Raw genomic sequence first — 20,129 nt, 5'->3', positions numbered from 1 at the left:
AGGGCTCCCCTATTTCCTGACACTCAGAGCAGAGCACACAAAACCCCTGGGCTATAGAGGCGACGGCTGCCAGCCTCTCCATTAGCAGTGGGCAGAGTTAATCACAGGCTGCAATCAGAAGGCTAATCAGGGGAAGCTGGCTCTGTGAGTTAATGTTCAACTGAGGGCAAAGTAGTTGCTGAAGCCATTTTCTGCACAGAAAGGGCTAGAAGGTGCTGGGGGAGAAGGGGAAAAAGAAGGCTCTTCTTCACTGTGAGGCTCACTAAACCATTTCAGGTATGTTTTTGACCACTGGTTTGTTTGGGGGGGTTTCTTTCTTCCCCTCCAGTAACTTTGCTTCCAGCCTTGCAATCCAACTGCCTCATCACAGACTCTGGCAGGAACATTTTGGGGGTTTTCTCAACCCCATTGAATAAAGTGAAGGGTTTCAGACTCATGTGGTATGTGCTGGTCACTGTTTGGTGGTACCAGGTTTGGGCTCACCAGCTTGCACTCTTAAGGCGGTTTGCAAGCTCCGGGTTACAGAGGACTGGTGCAGTTCCTCCCCTGTGCTGCTGGGGCTCAGGGACAGGGCACTGGAAAGCAGTCAGCCTCACTGAGCACAAATCTCTTTGCTGCCAAAAGACAGGGAATCACAGAATCGAACAAGTTGAAAGAGACCTCCAAGATCATCAAGTCCAACCAATCACCCACCACTAACTAATCAACTAGACCATGGCACTAAGTGCCTCATTCAGTCTCTTCTTAAGCACCTCCAGGGACATCGACCCCACCACCTCCCTGGGCAGCCCATTCCAGTGGGCAATCTCTCTTTCTGTGATGAACTGCTTTCTAAGATCAAGCCTAAACTTTCCCCTGCACAGCTTGAGACTGTGTCCTCTTGTCCTGTTGCTGGGGAGGGAAAAAGAAAGCCAAAACATCTCTTTGCATGCTCTGTAGAGCCTGGCCAGTTCTAGCAAGAAGTACTTGGAAAATGAAGTCAAACCTCACCATAGGTAGGTGAACTGGTTTAAAATAGTTCCTGTGGGGAATGACTCCAGAAATACCTCTCATTAAAGACAATATGTAAGCCATTTGCTACACAAGAGCACTAGTTTACAGCAGCATTATCTGGCTTAATGAATCCAGAGTTCCTGCCCAAAGCCTTTGCCGGGTCTCAGTGGCTCTGGGCCAAGCAGTTTCTTGCACCAACCTCTCTGGCTGGCTGCTGGCCCCTGCAGTACATGCGGAGGTGCTGCCAGCTGTTGGGCAGGAGCAGACACAGCCTTGAAAGAGCTGGGAAAGGCCAGGGGCTGCAGTAATCAATCAAAACACAGATACATTCTGAAAACAGCCTGCAGCTGAAAGGAGGAAGAGATTCTTCTCTTTTTTTTCCCCCAGCAGTCAGCAGAAAAGCCTCACCTGATATAACCAGGACACAGCATACAGTTTGTTTTTCAAGTCAGCCTGCATGATATCTTGACCCTTATGGGTCCTTTCCATGCTGAGATGCCATTTCATGACTCTCCAGCACAAACAGTGTCTAACTATGGGGGAAAGCACTGGGACTCAGGCTTTCCCTCTTCAAGGCAGAACTATCAAAGCAATCAGCTTTTCCCAGCCTTCCCTAGCAGCTTTCCTGTGACAATAGCAACTGCTTTGTCCTGCACCTCTTCGGGTCAGGATCACAGGATGTTAGGGCTTGGAAGAGACCTCCAAAGATCATCCAGTCCAAGCCTCCTGCCAGAGCAGGGACATTTTACAAGGGTTTGTAGTGATAGAATGAGAGGGAATGGATTGAAGCTTGAGGAGGGCAGACTTGGACTGGAGATTAGGAAGAAATTCTTTACAGTGAGGGTAGTGAGCCACTGGAACAGGTTGCCCAGGGAGGTCACGGATGCCCACTCCCTGGAGGTGTTCAAGGCCAGTTTGGATGAGACCTTGAGCAACCTGGGCTAGTGGAGGGGAAGTGGAAGCCCATGGTGTGGGGGGGTTGGAACTAGATGTCTCTAAGGTCCCTTCCAACTTAAGCCATTCTATGACTCTGTGAAACTCTGAGCCACAACACTGAGCTGGGATTGATGGATGACATCCTCATTTGCCAAGTTCTTTGCCCCAAACTGTATCTCACAGGAGTCACTCCTGTGTCATCCAAGTGCCAGGTGCTGCACTTTGGCCACAGCAACCCCATGCAGTGCTACAGGCTGGAGTGAGAGTGGCTGGAGAGCAGCCAAACAGGAAGGGACCTGGGGGTGCTGATTGACAGATGGCTGAACATGAGCCAGCAGTGTGCCCAGGTGTCTAAGAAGGCCAATGGCATCCTGGCCTGCATAAGTAATAGTGTGTCCAGCAGGAGCAGGGAGGTCATTGTCCCCCTGTACTCAGCACTGCTTAGGCTACACTGTGAGTCCTGTGTCCAGTTCTGGGCCCCTCAGTTTAAGAAGGGACATTGAGACACTTGAATGTGTCCAGAGAAGGGCAGTGAGGCTGGGGAGAGGGTTCGAGCACAGCCCTGTGAGGAGAGGCTGAGGGAGCTGGGGTTGCTTAGCCTGGAGAAGAGGAGGCTCAGGGGAGACCTTCTTGCTCTCTACAACTACCTGAAGGGAGGCTGTAGCCAGGAGGGGGTTGGTCTCTTCTCCCAGGCAACCAGCACCAGAACAAGAGGACACAGTCTCAAGCTGTGCCAGGGGAAGTTTAGGCTGGAAGTGAGGAGAAAGTTCTTCCCAGAAAGAGTTGTTAGCCATTGGAATGTGCTGCCCAGGGAGGTGGTGGAGTCACCATCCCTGGAGGTGTTCGAGAGGGGATTGGACGTGGCACTTGGTGCCATGGTCCAGTAGTCATGAGGTGTTGGGTGACAGGTTGGACCTGATGATCTTTGAGGTCTTTTCCAACCTTATTGAGTCTATGATTCCACGATTCTGTGATTCTTCTTTTTGCCCTGTGCAGGGAGCCTTGCTACCCTGGCTGCCCCAAGCCCTTGCTGCAACAAAGAGCCCTTCCCCTGTCAAAACCCAAGAGTTAGAAGCCAATCACAAGGGCTGCCAACGCTGTGCTTTTTAACAGCATCAGCCCAGTGACTCAGATATTATCTCAGCACTGAAGTTAGCACTTCATGGTAGTAATGAGGATGAATAATCACATCCAGGAACTTGAAAACCCCCTCTGATTAGCAAATGGGTGTTTTTTTATCTGCAGCTGAATCTTTAGTTGCTGAAGCCAGGAGCCCTTCATTGCCTCTGATTTATGAGTGGGTTAAAAATATCTTCAAGTAAATGGAAAAGCTGTTGCATGTATTTTAGGGTCAGTTCAATCTTTTTCTCATTGTGAGCCCTTCCTGGAACAAGCAAAGCACTAGGGGATGGAAGACTACAGAGGAGAACGACAACAGCTCCTCAACACCCCAGAGCAGCTTGTGTTTTCCTGGTGGATGTGAGGGCTGTAGGGGTGACCAGGCTTTTCCATAAGAGCAGTCAAGAACACCAGCCCATGCCTCCACCTTCCTGCTGTGGCCCCAAAGCCACTGGGGAGCACTGAGGCTGCTTGCCCCAGCCAGGGGAAGGACATCAGCCATGAGCTGGTGAGGTAGAGGTGAAGGGTGTCCTCTGAGTGGGCAGGGGCTGGTGAGCACACCTGAGCAGGTTTTACTGGCCAAAAGCTAAAAAAATCCCAGCTCCAAATGCTTAGGAATGAGTGCAAGTGCAGGGTCACACAGAATCACCAAGGCTGGAAGGGACATCAACAATCATCAAGTCCAACCTGTCACCCAACACCTCATGACTAACCCATGGCACCCAGTGCCACGTCCAATCCCCTCTTGAACACCTCCAGGGATGGTGACTCCACCACCTCTCTGGGCAGCACATTCCAATGGCTAACAACTCTCTCAGTGAAGAGCTTTCTCCTCACCTCCAGCCTAAACTTCCCCTGGTGCAGCTTGAGACTCTCAGCACAGAACACACATTCCCTTGCTCTACATCAACTACATCAACTGCTTGTAGCTTGGAGCCCCCTCCCACACTTTTAGTCACATGCCATGAGAAATTACCTTCCATTAATGGTTTAATTGGTTTTCCCCTTAATGAAGACTGAGAATGGGGGCTGAAAATGCACTCAGGAGCCTATACATTACCAACATTCCCATGTTAGCCTGCTGCCACACAGGGCATGGGGGGGGATAAGGGGGATAAGGACAACTCTCTCCAGCTCTAGGACTCTGCCTAGGCTCACTTGGCCACGGGAGAGCAAAACCAGTCTTCAGCCATGGCCTCTGCTTTATGACATGGGATTTAGATGCACTGCATCACGTTTTTAGCATAACTAATAATATTCATGAGGAGGGACTTTACCAGATTGCCTCCCAACAGAGCCTTTTTTGTCTGCCTGTGACCTTTTCAAGCAGTGAAAAATAAGGAACAAGAAGAGGAAGTACTGAGCTAAGACCAGGGTCTTATGACTGTTACCTTTCATATGCTCACACTTGCTGTCTCTTCCCTTTTATTTTAACACCTCTGTGTTTGTGTGTGCAAAAATAAAGACTCCATGCTATTGTGGGTCTATCACTGCCATTTGGGGTGCCTGTGGCTGTGGCTAGGCAACACTTCTCTGTTTTTCAGGGGTTTGACTTCCTCTGGAACAGAAAGCCTGTTTATAAGCTGTTAGAAAAGGCACTGCTTACTCCCTTTTTTAGCTTTGACACTCTGTATGCCTCCTACTGCACAATATTAGCATTAGTAAAGAGAAGGGGAAAGAAAAGAACAACAAACAAACCATCACCTTTATCTCCCAAACTGAAGATCTGACTGTCTCATGTTCTGCTTTCACACTCAAACACAGAGGCAGGGCTGCAGTGCTGTAAAGAGCTCCTAGCTTTAAGCCAGGAGCTGGCAGAAAGATGGATGATGACGAGCAGATGAAAGAAGAGAGAGGCCCTGTGAGCACTTCGGTGTTGTCAAATGGAGTTGCTTTGCCTTGATCCTCTGTGAGCAAGGAACTACCTGAAGATTCTGCTGGGGGTTTGGTTGTTGTTTTTCACATGTGTCAGCAAAGTCTGCTTTCAAACTCCACCTCTTGGTAGAAACACAGAGGGTGGGGCCCAGCTGCATCCTACAGGCTTCAAAATGAGATGCAAGCAGGCAGGAATGCAAACCATGCAGCCCCTGGCCTTTATTTGTTTGGGGTTTTAAGGTGGTCTATTTACTCCAAAGCACATCTTATAACCATTAGTGTGGGAGAGGAGAGAATAGGCTGCTGCTTTTGAAACACCTGATGCTGACACCACCAGCTCCCATACACCTGATGGTGGTTTTCACACAGAATCACCAAGGTTGGAAGAGACCTCAAAGCTCATCAAGTCCAACCTGTCACCCAACACCTCATGACAAAACCATGTCACCAAGTGCCACATCCAGTCCCCTCTTGAACACCTCCAGGGATGGTGACTCCACCACCTCCCTGGGCAGCACATTCCAATGGCTAACAACTCTCTCTGGGAAGAACTTTCTCCTCACCTCGAGCCTAAACTTCTCCTGGCTACAACCTCCCTTCAGGTAGTTGTAGAGAGCAAGAAGGTCTCCCCTGAGCCTCCTCTTCTCCAGGCTAAACAACCCCAGCTCCCTCAGCCTCTCCTCACAGGGCTGTGCTCGAAGCCTCTCCCCAGCCTCGTTGCCCTTCTCTGGACACGTTCAAGTGTCTCAATGTCCTTCTTAAACTGAGTGGCCCAGAACTGGACACAGGACTCAAAGTATGGCCTAAGCAGTGCAGAGTACAGGGGCACAATGACTTCCCTGTTCCTGCTGGCCACACTGAAAAAACCCAACAAAACCAAAAGGGTGGGAAGGGGAAGTGCAGCACATTAGTTCAGCACCATGTGCCTGTGTGCTGGGGGCAGGTGAAGCTGCTGCTGCCAGAGGCGCTCAACAGACTTTTGCACTCAGGTGAGCGCAGCCCAAGCCTGGACCACTGCTGCTGGTACTGAGGCAAAGAGGGTGTGCACTGCTCAGCCTGCTCACCCTGCTGGTGGTCTCACTCAGATGCATCTACAAGCTGTGTCTGACTCTGGGCAGTGGTCACCACGGTTACCTCAGTGCTCAGTCACATTACTTCAGTTTTGGATTGTTTTTCAGGGGTGAGAAGATCAGAAGGGATAGGATAGGATAGGATAGGATAGGATAGGATAGGATAGGATAGGATAGGATAGGATAGGATAGGATAGGACAGACCAGGTTGGAAAAAACCTTTGAGATCATCAAGTCCAACCTATCATCCAGCACCATCTAATCAACTAAACCATGGCATCAAGCACCCCATCCAGTCTCTTCCTAAACACCTCCAGTGATGGTGACTCCACCACCTCCCTGGGCAGCCCAGAAGATCATGAGCTGCTTGAAATACTCTTTGGTACTGCTGGGAATATTATTTTTTCCCCCTTTTAAATGATGAGGTAAGTATTCTGTCATCAATTTGGTTCTTTGAAAAGGCAAAAAACAACCCTGCACAGAGCAGGATTATGCACCTCAGTGAGTGTCTTTTACATGCCTGCCTTTGGGCTCTGGAAATCTCCTCCTGAAGTACAAGGAGCTGCCTTCAGCAAGTGCTTCAATAGGTGTCAGCCTCTGCGAGGCTGATTGTGCAGCTGGGAGGCTGCACAGAGCCCAGCGAATCCCAGCACAGTCAGTGGAAACCAGCAGCCATTCATCCCCTCTCAATGCCACTTCACAGCCCTCACTGATGACAGCACCATTCAGTGGGCTGAATGAGAGGCCTCCTTTGGGTGCCAGTGTCAACAGAGGGATAAACAACCACCTTAGAACTCAAACTGGGTGTGTAATGACGATTCCTAATGTTGTCTGCAGTGACAGATCCAAGACTGTAGGTTGGTTGTGCGTGGAAAGCCAGACTGACATTTTAAAGCCACATGAGTGGCTGTGGAGTCTGCTTCTCTGGAGACTTTCAAGACCCATCTGGATGTGTTCCTGTGCAACCTGTGCTAGGTTCCATGGTCCTGCTCTGGCAGGGGAGGTTGGACTCGATGATCTCCTGAGGTCCCTTCCACCCCCTAACATCCTGTGACTGTTGCTTTAAAATGCCATGGCTGTTTCTCAGCTGGGAATTAAGATGTTATGAAACATTGGTCAATGGCCTGGAAAGCAGGAAGGAAAAAAAGACCATGAGAGCCACATCTTTAGGTGGAAGTGAAAATAGTCAGTGAGAGGGGACACGGAATATGACTGCCAAATGAACTGAGAAAAGCAGGGGAAATGTTAGTGCAAGGCTGCTGTGATAATGGTGCTCTGTCACTCAGGGTGAGTCAGGTAATGAGTCTGTGGCCAGCTGCAAAACAGAGGAGCTGCCCTCCCAGCGTATGATCAAATGTTATGGGAAGACAAAGACTAAGCCAGCAATTTTTGGTCCAAGAGGGATCAAAGCCCTAGGCAAGCATCACGCCGATCAGTTTTGTCTGCCTGCAGAGCTGTAGTGGTTGAGGGAAATTGTTTTGCTTGCTTGTTTTTACTTTCATGAAGTTGTGTTGATTCCAGGTGGGAAAGGCCCCCGTCAGCCACAGCTGAAGGTGGCAAAGGCCAAAGAGGGAGGAGGAGGCAGGGCTGCATTGACCTTAATTCTTCGATGGGCTCCCACACTACTCCCTTCCATCAAAGTCAGAGCTTAGCCAAGTTTTAGGTCATTAAGCCATATTTTAAAGATGAAAAGAACCTCAAGTGAAAGATATTACACTCATTAGGGGGTGCACCTCTATTCTCACTCCATCTAGAAAGCTGTCTTTTAAAGTGACTGATTCATACAGCTGGAGACAGATGGCAGAGGTGGGGTTATTTAATCTTCCCAATTCTTTAATGACTCTCTACTTCAGGCCCTGTCTGGAGCAGCATTTTTTTTTGCTGTGAGGGGATTCCTGTACCTGTGAAGCCCTGAGTATTGTGATGCTTCTTAGCTATACCATCATAATGAAGCCACGAGACATAAAGAAACCCTCAAGAATACTAAGACACATCACCTGGAGGTTGTATGTCAGCTCCTTGCTTTCCTAATTTGAAAGGTGCTTCCTCCCTAAGCAGTTTGATGGAACAGCTAATGGCAATCTAGCACAAGTGCTCACAACTGCATTGCACTGTTGGTGGTCTACCAGGATGCCTTCAGGCCATTCCCTGGCTGCAACAGCACGAGGTGTTCATGCCTAACAAAGTCTTTTACTCATTCAGTAGACTCAACAGGCTATGAGGCTGCAAGATTTCAAGGCACAAATCATCTCCAAAGGGGTTTTACCTTGTTTTTAACACACTAGAACAGGAGCATGAACAGGAGAGTAGTGAACCATTAGTTAATATAAGTGCATCATTTAAGTGCATAATGTAAGTTCCTTTGCGGGGAGAGGGCTACAGAACTGAAACCTCACTGTGTGGATGCACACATATGTGGCAGCATGCAAGACTGACTTTTGAAATCATAGAATCAGCAAGGTTGGAAAAGACCTCAAAGATCATCAGTCCACCTGTCACCCAACACCTCATGACTACTAAACCATGGCACCAAGTGCCACGTCCAGTCCCCTATTGAACGCCTCCAGGGATGGTGACTCCACCACCTCCCTGGGCAGCACATTCCAATGGCTAACAACTCTCTCTGGGAAGAACTTTCTCCTCAACTCCAGCCTAAACTTCCCCTGGTGCAACTCAAGACTGTGTCCTCTTGTTCTGGTGCTGGTTGTCTGGGAGAAGAGACCAACCCCGTCCTGGCTACAATCTCCCTTCAGGTTGTTGTAGAGAACAGTAAGATCTCCCCTGAGCCTCCTCTTCTCCAGGCTAAGCAACCCCAGCTCCCTCAGCCTCTCCTCACAGGGCTGTGCTCAAGGCCTCTCCCCAGCCTTGTTGCCCTTCTCTGGACACGTTCAAGTGTCTCAATGTCCTTCTTAAACTGAGTGGCCCAGAACTGGACACAGGACTCAAGGTGTGGCCTAAGCAGTGCTGAGTACAGGGGCATAATGACTTCCCTGCTCCTGCTGGCAACACTATTCCTGATCCAGGTGAGGATGCCATTGGCCTTCTTGGCCACCTGGGCACACTGCTGGCTCATGTTCAGGCAGCTGTCAACCAGCACCCCCAGGTCCCTTTCTGTTTGGCCGCTCTGCAGCCACTCTGACCCCAGCCTGTAGCACTGCATGGGGTGGTTGTGGCCAACAACAAATACCACAGAGGTCCCACCTGCATGTGAAGCTCAGAGCTTTAACTTCTGACCTAAGAGATGAGCAATGAAGGAGGCTCCTTTAGGGTCTTACCGCACATCCGTGGGGCAGCGATTCCGGGTTTTCAAACCGCTGCATCACTTTCCAGTCTTCCGGAAGCCGAGATGAATCCCGAACGCACCTCTGAATCATCAGCTGCTTCAAAACAGCTCTTGAGGCACGGCAAGAAAGTGCTGACAGTCATCCAAGTATTGTGACAGCCTTTCACACAACTGCGGCCCACGCGCGCCGCGACCGCAGACTCTTTCTCCTCCCTTACAGGTTACGTTATGGATCTTACCCTAAGCAATGACATCATCACTCCCGCTGTCGTTATGGAAAACAAGTGCTAACAGTTTGTGGCAAAGGCAGTTTATTAGGTTTCTGGGCTGGTGCCTTGCCCTCCCCACCCCCAGCAGGTACAAAAGACCCCGGCGTTACAAGGGGGCGAAGTGAAAGCGCAGGTACAAAGCGTCCGGCACGGCTGACACCGGCTCTGTGGGCGGAACATTAGCGCTGCAAGCCAGGAAGCGCACGGAACCCTGCAGGCCAGGAGCACGCTGCCTTTAGGACAGAACCACTGGGACATGCTTAGTGCTGAAGACAGAATTACATACTCACTTAAACCTCGTTTCCACACAATGTGAGTGACAGCAGGGCTCTTATTTACAGGTTGGGAACAACTCCAAAGAAAGCTTAATGGATTTACTGGGCACCACACTGAAGAGTGACGTCCGAGCGACATCATTTCTTCACCTCAACCCCCCCACCCTGACTGATGACTCTGGACTTCTTCACTCTGGTTTTTCTTTGTGAAAAGAAAAGAAATAGAGAGGGGAGGGAAGGGAAGCAAGAGGGGAGGGAAGGAAGAGAGAAAAGAGGGGAGGGGAGGGAAGGAAGAGAGAAAAGAGGGGAGGGGAGGGGAGGGGAGGGGAGGGGAGGGGAGGGGAGGGGAGGGGAGGGGAGGGGAGGGGAGGGGAGGGGAGGGGAGGGGAGGGGAGGGGAGGGGAGGGGAGGGGAGGGGAGGGGAGGAAGAGAGAAAAGGGAAAAGGGAAAAGGGGGAAGAAGAGAGGGAAGAAGAGAGGGGGGAAGAGAGGGGGGAAGAGAGGGGGGAAGAGAGGGGGGAAGAGAGGGGGGAAGAGAGGGGGGAAGAGAGGGGGGAAGAGAGGGGGGAAGAGAGGGGGGAAGAGAGGGGGGAAGAGAGGGGGGAAGAGAGGGGGGAAGAGAGGGGGGAAGAGAGGGGGGAAGAGAGGGGGAAGAGAGGGGGGAAGAGAGGGGGGAAGAGAGGGGGGAAGAGAGGGGGGAAGAGAGGGGGGAAGAGAGGGGGGAAGAGAGGGGGGAAGAGAGGGGGGAAGAGAGGGGGGAAGAGAGGGGGGAAGAGAGGGGGGAAGAGAGGGGGGAAGAGAGGGGGGAAGAGAGGGGGGAAGAGAGGAAAAGAACACTTGCTGGTGTATTTATTACACAAATAGTTAGGAGGGGTCCTTTGGAGACAAAACATTAAGGATGTGAGTGAAAAACAAACTGTCCAAGCGGACTGTAAACCATATTTATTTACAGTAACACAGCCAGAAACTGAAGGTCCATCCTTTTCTTTAAAACAAAACCAGTAACATAACCATTAAGGACACCAGTGATTGTGTTTCTGAGAGGGCTGTAAACCAGATTCTAGTCGTGTAAGGTTCAGAGTGAATACAAAAGTTCCCTTTGACAAACGTTTCCCACACAAAATTCCCGTCAAGAGTTTTAGCAGCTTTCTACAGGAAGAAAACAAAACAACAAACAACAACAACAAAAGCTCAGCTTCTGTTTAGATTTTTTTTTTTACAAACACCTTAATTAGAGTAGACCAAATTAAATGCTCTTTCTAAATCTAAGGGGGTGGGGAAAAGAAAGGGCAAGGCATATTTTTGTTGGCAGCGTCACCTGCAAGAGGATTTCCACCTCGCTGATTGTGATGGTTTAAGTATTAGTTCTCTCATTTGAATGATTTCTTTCACCAGGGTGGCAGCTGCTGAACTGGCCCTTCTGTTTGGTCACCAGTCAGCACCACACACTACAACTCGAAAGAAAACCCCTTCATTTTTTACCCTGATTCCTTCCAAAGCTAAGTCACCAAACACTGACAGGGCACAGAGATGAAGTCACAGACCGCTTGCTGCGGCTTGCATTTTGCCTTGTGCAGCCTAGCACCTTTTCATCACGAAGCCTGACTTCAGACAGAACTGACACAAAATGCCTATCATTATGGAGGACACAGAAGGTTCCAGAGGAGGAACTGCCTTCCCCTGACCCAGCACATTACTACCTCGCATCAGCAACGCCAAGGATGCCCCCCACACACAGCCACGACATTATAAGCAGGCTTCAGCTTCAAAACCCTGTAACAGATTCTAGCCATATTGCAGGAGCTGATTTGTTTTGCATTCAGAAGCATTTAAAGGAAACCCCACAGTCCTAACATTTTGTTCCATATTCCATTTTCCATCCCCAAAGTACGTTATCAAGTTGGCTTTAAAGAGCTTTTTCAAGGTATCTGAAAGACATTCACTGTCTTCAAAAATCCTCTGAAACCCCCATCTTGGAAAAGTCAGGATGCTTCTGCCAACTGCACTCAGTCTTTTCTCTAACTTAAGTGCTTTTACTTACCCTGGGACACTCAGCTCAAACACAGCATCATTAGAAAGAAGTCATCACTGAAGTTTTAGTAAGGTCAGAGAAGTTAATGGACAGCCATAGTCCCAGATTTCCCCCAGATCCTGTGCTACAAGTGTTTTTCCACAAGAAGGAATGCATAGTTCATTTTGACATGCTAATTATCAACAGCTGATGGCGTTTTGGAGTATCAAACAAACTGTCCAGAGGCAGGGACAAGTTTGACAGTTCCCTTCCCACTGCCACGAAGAAACAGAGGGAGTTTACAGCGGACGACAGGCCAAAAAGCTAGCAGTTTGCACTTACACTGACAGCCCAAACTTTCACCTGACAGCCCTGGGTGTTGCTTCAATGCACAAAGGGGCTGGCTTGGCAATTTGCCAGCAGTCACCACCCACACTACAACATCACCAGCTATTCCTTCACGTGCCAAACATCTCCCCACTTTGCTGACCCCAAAATCCAAGCTCTCCGGCTTCTCCCAGACCGCTTTTTCTCCTACAGGATCCCACTGCAAGCAGCAACAGAAGAAGTTAGTGAACTAGCTTACTATTTATAACCTTGCCACAAACCAGGAAAAGAATCTCGAGGCAGCACAGAGCTCCAGCAGAGCTGCTTTGTCAACACTTCAACTGGAAAGTTTACTTCCCTGTGTGTGTACAGTGAAAACTCCAGCAACTCAGGGAGCGCAGTTACAAAGTGCAACAAGGTGAGATGCGACACAACTACACTGGGCAGGGGGAGGGGAGGGAAAAAACCCAAACCAACAACCCACAAACAAAACCCTAACAAATTAAAGTGCCAAAGAGATTTGCTAGAATTGCTACCAAAACCTGCAGCTTTGCCAAGATCATGACTCTGAAGCGTTTGCAACCAAGGCAAGGCGACAATTAGCATCGTTTAACACCAGCAGGCCATGGTAGGTTTTGGTTCGGGCTTTATATGTATTTCATCACGATCTGGGGGTTGACTAAGCATTAAGGGCTTGTGACTTTTAAGCTTGTGAGCCAGTGTCATAAAGATGGCCTCCACGTGGTCATTGTCATTGGGGTTTTTGGCAGAGGTCTCAAACAAGGGCATGCTGTGAGTGTCGGCGAACTTCTGGGCCAAGTCCGTGGGGACCTGAATAGCGCTTCTCAGGTCGCACTTATTTCCAACCAGAATCCGCGGGATGTCGTTGGCAAGGAGGTGCTGTTTGCACTCCTCTATCCAGGCTGGCAGGCTGTGGAAGCTGGCAATGTTTGTCATGTCATACACAAAGACCACGGCGTGGACGTTCCTGTAGTAGTGCTGCACCATGCTCTTGCGGAAGCGCTCCTGCCCGGCCGTGTCCCACAGCTGGATCTGCAAAGGGAAAGACGGGGAGAGAAGAGAAAGGTTCAGTGCTCCTGCTGGAAAGCAACAACACTCACCTCCAGCACAATGCCACTCTCCTCAAGAGTCATTCGTCATTGGGATGTGCTGCCCAGGGAGGTGGTGGAGTCACCATCCCTGGGGGGGGTCAAGAGGGGATTGGACGTGGCACTTGGTGCCGTGGTTTAGTCATGAGGTCTGTGGTGACAGGTTGGACTCGATGATCTTTGAGGTCTCTTCCAATCTTGGTGATACTGTGATCACACTGAAGAAAATTTGCTTCTACACAGTTTCTGAAACTTCTTGGCTTTCAGAGCTGCTCGTGATGGAAGCCAGGAAGAAGTGACTGGGGACGGCCCGCAGCGCTCAGCACTGGTGAGGCCTCACCTCAAGCACTGTGTGCAGCTCTGGGGCCCTCACTTCAGGAAGGATGTTGAGGTGCTGGAGCAGGTCCAGAGGAGAGCGACCAGACTGGTGAGGGTAATAGAGGGAAAGCCATAGGAGGAAAGGCTGAGGGAGCTGGAGGTGTTCAGCCTAGGGAAGAGGAGACTTAGAGGTGACCTTACCACTCTCTACAACTAATTAAAAGGAAGCTGACCAAGGTTGGAAAAGACCTCAAAGATCATCAAGTCCAACCTGCCACCCAACACCTCATGACCACCAAACCAGGGCACCAAGTGCCACATCCAATCCCCTCTTGAACACCTCCAGGGACTGCGACTCCACCACCTCCCTGGGCAGCACATTCCAATGGCTAACAACTCTCTCTGGGAAGAACTTTCTCCTCACCTCCAGCCTAAACTTCCCCAGACACAGCTTGAGACTGTGTCCTCTTGTTCTAAACTCCTCCCCAGCTTTGTTGCCCTTCTCTGGACACACTCCAGCAAGTCAACATCTTTCCTAAACTGCAGGGCCCAGAACTGGACACAGGACTCAAGGAGTGGCCTGACCAGTGCTGAATACAGGGGCACAATGACTTCCTTGCTCCTGTTGGCCACACTGTTCCTGATACAGGCCAGGATGCCATTGGCCTTCTGGGCACACTGCTGGCTCCTGTTCAGCCTACTATCAACCAGCACCCCCTGGTCCCTCTCTGCCTGGCTGCTCTCCAGCCACTCTGACCCCAGCCTGTAGCACTGCATGGGGTTGTTGTGGCCAATGTGCAGAACCCGGCATTTGGATGCGTTCAATCTCCTGCCCTTGGACTCTGTCCATCTGTCCAGCCTGTCAAGGTCCCTCTGCAGAGCTCTCCTCCCCTTCAGCAGATCAACTCCTGGTGTTGTCTGCAAATTTACTGATGATGGACTCAATGCCCTCATCCAGATCATCAATAAAGATACTGAACAGGATGGGGCCCAGCACTGATCCCTGGGGGACACCACTGGTGACTTGGCCAGCTGGATGTGGCACCATTCACCACCACTCTCTGGGCTCAGCCTCCAGCCAGTTCCTAACCCAGCACAGAGTGTTGCTGTCCAAGCCACAGGCTGACAGCTTGGCCAGGAGAATGTACAGAAGAACATCAGGACAGCTTGGCTTCTCTAGCCCAGTCCAGTTACCTGCAACTTCTGATCCACACACTTACAAAGACCCATGTGCTGCTTCTGAAAGAGTCATTATTGAGGCAAGTCACCCTAGCCTCTGGTGGCAGAAGGTAACAGTCACTTGCAATCCAGCTCCTTTCAGAGGTTCTTGCTTTTTACCTGTTGTTTTGGGGTGGGTTTTTTTGCCAATGGTATTACACTCTAAACACAGTATCACTAAGGTTGGAAGAGACCTCTCCACAGTTTGTCAAGGGAGCCTAGAGAATCAGATTAAATACAGGCACCTAAATCTGGGTGAGGTCAGTTCACTACCAGGATGAGAGATACTTTCCATGCACTTACAGAGTAGTCTGAAGTTAGGAGGCTTACAGAAAATTTTCATGAATTTGGACTTTGAGAACCTAAAGAGAGAAGAAGGATGCACAGACTAGAGTAATCCTTGTGTCCAGGCAATGTCCTGTTAAGGAATCACTACAGATAACCTTGGAAAGTGCTCTGTCACATTAATTTAAAGAGAGAGAGCTCATTTTCCCAGGCAGCTGTCAGCTTGCACTCCTCTCCACACCTCATTCACAGAGCAGATACCAGTCAGGCTCCAGGCAAGCAGAGATCCACAAGTGTGCTGCCAGCCTTGGGCACAGAAGGGGAAATTAAAGTCAAGATTTACATATCTTCCAAATTAGGCCTGACTTACAGTTCCTCCTAATTTTATTTACATGGAGCTTCCAAGCTTGAAGGGTATTATCAGAAATTGAAGATGTTAATATTCTTGGCATGGAATCACTTGCACTGAGAGGCAAATTATTCTCCAAGACTGAAAATGTCACACTTCCTTTCCCCCCCCTCTTAACCAGGTGACCTGGAGATCACTCCATTTCTGGCCCCCTAAAAGCACTTCCTCTACTAAAAACAACACTGAAAACGTTCACACTGATAGATGTGCACTGATGAATTACCACCAGGATTACTGTTTCATCATTAGTTCAGCATCATCCATCTTCAAGGGAGCACAGATGTGACAGCAGCTCTTTAAAATGTGTGATTTGACAATCTGGCTTACCAGCATCATTCAGCTAATAAACCTGTGGACAGAATCACTTTGTCACCCTCCCCAGGGAAAACAAATGGTGCTTAAATACATTGAGTCAGCTATCACCTCCCACCTCCTGACTCCTTTTTGTGGATGCAGAAAGGCTGCTTTTTAAACAAGGGCTCCTTTAGCATGCATGCTTTATAACATCCTGGCAAACATAACTGGCCTTTTAATGAAGATGAAATGCTAAACAACCTCTCCTTTCACAAGATGTGGGAAGGGGAAAAAAAAAAACCCTTGAAGGGCTCAAAGGTACAGAACATGATGTTTGGACTTTCTTCTCTGAATTCCATTTGCATCCTTTGCCCTTTTTAAGGTAGGTCAGCCCAGAGTGACATCATTGCTTTCATTGATTTTCAACTCTTAGATCAATTCAGGAAGAGCAAAACTTAGAATGCAAGAAATTAATTTGTTGACAGCTTTAATTGACTCCTCACACCCAGCCATCAGTGCTCCACATGAGGCTGTTAGCCTACTGCACAAGCTACAAAGGAATAGATTGGTCCCTGTGTCTTGGAATTCTACACAAATTGGGGGGGGAGAGACCCCCCCCCTGGTGAGAGGAACTGTGCTTGTGTTCCTGCCAGTGACACAGCGTTTTTTCCAGCTGCAAGGGAAATGCTCAGCTCTGTAGCAGCACAAGAATGACCATCCAGCTGGCTGGGGGAAGGGAGAAGAGAGAAAGAGAAGACACTGCTTTATAACCTCCCTCGATGCAGGAAGGAAAATTCCTCTGCTGAGCGAGCCCTTCAGAGCACAGAGAGAGGAGCAGTAACCTGGCTGGTCTGAGCTGCCCCCTTTCCTGGTTCCACAGGACTGCTGAAGCTCGTTGCTGCAAGCAACAAAGGCGAAGGTGAGGGAGAGGAGGTGGCAAAACCAGAAACTGGTGTGTATGTGACAACACAGGGCACCCCCCTAAGGCCTTGAGTCCTGGCATCACAAGAAGTTTACTCCTTTTAAAGCTGAAAATGTGTCTCCCAGAAAATGTGTCTCCAAACTGCTTCCCTCAGGTCTCAACCTGGTTTATTCCATTTCTATTCTATTCTGTTCCTATTCCATTCCTATTCTATCCCATTCCTACTCTATTCCTACTCCTATTCCTATTCTATTCCTATTCCCATTCCATTCCTATTCCATTCCTATTCCTATTCCATTCCAATTCTATCCTACTCCTATTCTGTCCTATTCCTATTCTGTCCCTATTCTATTCTATTCTATTCCTATTCTATCCCTATTCTATTCCATTCCATTCCTACTCTATTCCTATTCTATTCCTATTCTATTCCTATTCTATTCCTATTCTACCCTATCCCTATTCTATTCCATTCCATTCCTACTCTATTCCTATTCTATTCCTATTCTATTCTCTGCCTCCCTCAGCCAGAACTGCTATATTCAGCAGGCACTATCCAGCAAAACAACCTAACACAACACACCTAACAGCACAGCACCACAACCTATGTGAAGCACCTCACAGCTGTGGATTAGGCTATATTCTTCTTCACTTCTCTCCAGAGATGGCGAAAATGCCAGTCATGAAGATGGTGCTGACAGGAAGATCTCCCTCGGAGGGTTGTCTCCTCAGTCATGGACAGCAACAGGTCAGGGAGTAGAGAATTTCAGCTGCTAGCCAAAGTACAGTTCACAGGTTTCATAAAGAGCAGCAAAGTCTCTTAATCACATGAATAAGATGTGCAGAAATGAGGCAAAAATACACCCACCAGAAAATTAATGCAGAAGGACTCAGATGCCCTCCACAACTTCTTTAATGAAGTAAACAAGGAAAACCCGTAGCTTTCAGCCTCATGACAAAGCCTGATGATAAATACTATCACAGAATGGCTTAGACTGGAAAGGACCTTGGAGATCATCTACTCCAAGCCATGGGCAGGGCCATCTCTCAGCTAGACTTGGTTGCCCAGACTAACGTTGCTCCCTTCTTCTACACGTTATCAAACTCTTCTCATCGAAACAAACTGTCACACAGAAGCAGACTCCATTTCAAACCAAGTTATTTCTAGTGAACAGCAAGCAGTCCAAGCTGTGAGTGACTTTAGGATCCCCACTAGGAATGCATCCATCAACTGTGTGCATTTCATATACTTCTACAATTTGTTTTACAGTGCAAAGAAAGCAAAAGAGCATTTCCCCTTCCCTACATTCACTAAACTTAGCTTTCTAAGACCTAGCTTTAGCTAAAAATCAGAGTAAGGACCAATGGTCAGATGTGAGCTGGGTATCTGTCCACTTCTACACCACTTTTGCCTAAACAAACAGCATTCAGGTTGCCCAGGGAGGTGGTAGAAGCTCCAGTCCCTGGAGGTTTTTAAGGCCAGGCTGGATGTGGCTGTGAGCAACACGATCTGGTGTGAGGTGCCCTTGCCCATGGCAGAAGGGTTGGAACTAGATGATCCTTGAGGTCCCCTCCAACCCAACCCTATGATTCTATGATTCTTACCAAAAAAAATTAAGGTGATGCATTGCCATCACTGCTGCAGGTGTTCACTCCTGAAGCTGTTTCTCAGTGGGACATTTCTAAACCTCAGTGCTCCTCATAGCCAACTCTGATTCCTGAGAAGCACAGCAGCAGAATTTCTGGGAGGCAACAAGCTGCTGAGCCCAGGCACAGCTAATGCTAAAACACTGGTAAGTAATGGAGAAATTAATGTCTGGCACCTGTCAAAAGCTGCACAAAGGTTTGGCCCAGTGCAGGAACTTTCCATCATCGTGAGACCTGCACAGCAATTACACCCCCGGTAGAAGCCAGGCAAAACAGTTTTAAAGGCAGTAGTGGAAGCTACGTGGCACAACCACACCGAACTTCTAGGGCACAGAGGTGTGACAGGAGAGCCTGTGAGGCCCCTCCAGAGCATCACAGCTGCAAGCGGCAGGCCAGGCTGTGCCGTGCAGTCCTCAGTCCAACCTGCCGGCTGCCCTTCGGGGAGCAGCAGCCCGGGCGGTGGCAGAGGCTCAGCGGCCCGGCCCGTCATCCTCCTCTCCTCCCAGCTGCTGCACACAGCGATGCTGGAGCCCCGTACCGCGCCCAGGACGCTCCCTGCTGTCGGCAGCCGGGCCGGGGCCAGGCGGGCGTCCCGCTGGCGCTGCCGCCCCAGCACCCTGCAGCCGGGCGAGGCTCACAGCGGCCGCAGGCCGGCAACAGGCCGCGGCGGGCAGCGCTCCCAAGGCCGGGGGCCCTTACCCAGGACGCTGCCAGGGCTGAGCACGGGCGGGGCGAGCGGCGACCCCGCCGGCGCCGGCCCCGTCCCGCGGCGGCCGTACCTTGATGCGCTCGCCGTCGATGGTGACGGCCCGCTCGCGGAAGTCCACGCCGATGGTGGCCTCGGTGCGCTGCGGGAAGCGGCCGGCGCAGAAGCGGTAGGTGAGGCACGTCTTGCCCACGTTCGAGTCCCCGATGACGATGATCTTGAAGATGCGGGAGCGCGCTGGCGGCAGCACGCCGGGGAGCGCCCCGCTGCCCGTCAGGCTCAGCTCCAGCGAGGACTCCAGGTCGGCGGCCGCGGCCATCATCGCTCCGGGGACGGGGACGGCGCCCGCCCCGCGGCCCGTTACTCGCCGCCCCGGGGAGCGAGGGCCGCCCACAGCGCGCCGCCGGCAGCGCCCCGCCGCGCCACGTCGCGCCCCGCCCGCCGGGCCGCGAGCGGCAGCGCGGGAGGGGAATCTCGCGAGAGCGCGGGCACTGCCCCGCAGCCTATCGCCGGGCGCTGAGCTTGCGGGCACGAGGCAGCGCCGGTGCCTCTCGCGGACCGCCAGAGGGCGCCGCTGAGCCGGCGGGGGGGCGGGCCGGCAGCGCCCCCTGCTGTTGTGATGGAACGGCTTGAAGGGAGCGTTAGCCGTCCCCCCGGTCCTACCCGGGCGGCCAGCAGCCGCACCTGCAGTTACCGCAGGTTGCTGAAACTCCCGCAGCCTGGCTTGCAGCGTTTACACGGATGAGGCATCTGCCACCTCGCTGGGCAACCTGGGTCAGTGTCTCACCAGTCTCACTGTAAGAAATGTCTTCCGTCTGAGTCTCCCCTCTTTTAGTTTAAAACCACCATCCCTCGTCCGGTTGCAACAGGCTCTGCTAGACAGATTGTCCTCATCATTCCTATTAGGCGCCCTTTAAATACTGAAAGGCTACAATAAGGTCTCCCCTCCAGCCTTCTTCGGACTGAACAACCCCAGCTCTTTCAGCTTTTCTTCATAGGAGACAGGTTCCACCTCTCTGAGACTTTTGTGCTCTCTTCTGCACCCGTTCCAACAGGTCTACGTCTTT

General features: G+C 50.5%; 1 protein-coding gene across 1 annotated transcript; it reads right to left on the bottom strand.

The window, feature by feature from the left end:
* Positions 1 to 12,600: 12,600 nt before the first annotated feature.
* Positions 12,601 to 19,387, bottom strand: RAB33B (RAB33B, member RAS oncogene family). Its single transcript, XM_054172751.1, has 2 exons — positions 19,136 to 19,387; positions 12,601 to 13,210 (listed from the first exon to the last, which is right to left on the bottom strand). Exons 1-2 carry the CDS (start codon positions 19,382 to 19,384, stop codon positions 12,767 to 12,769), a joined length of 693 nt encoding a protein of 230 aa, XP_054028726.1. The 5' UTR covers positions 19,385 to 19,387; the 3' UTR covers positions 12,601 to 12,766.
* Between the last annotated feature and the right edge of the window lie 742 nt (positions 19,388 to 20,129).

The sequence above is a fragment of the Dryobates pubescens genome, chromosome 24 (genome assembly GCF_014839835.1).
Source record: "Dryobates pubescens isolate bDryPub1 chromosome 24, bDryPub1.pri, whole genome shotgun sequence".
Lineage (NCBI taxonomy): Eukaryota > Metazoa > Chordata > Aves > Piciformes > Picidae > Dryobates > Dryobates pubescens.
This window is presented reverse-complemented; position numbering and strand designations above follow the sequence as displayed.

Coding starts and splice junctions, on each gene's coding strand:
- RAB33B (XM_054172751.1), bottom strand. CDS start 19,384: ATGATGGCCGCGGCCGCCGACCTGGAGTCCTCGCTGGAGCTGAGCCTG. Junction 13,211..19,135: donor TCGACGGCGAGCGCATCAAG/GTACGGCCGCCG, acceptor TTCCCTTTGCAG/ATCCAGCTGTGGGACACGGC.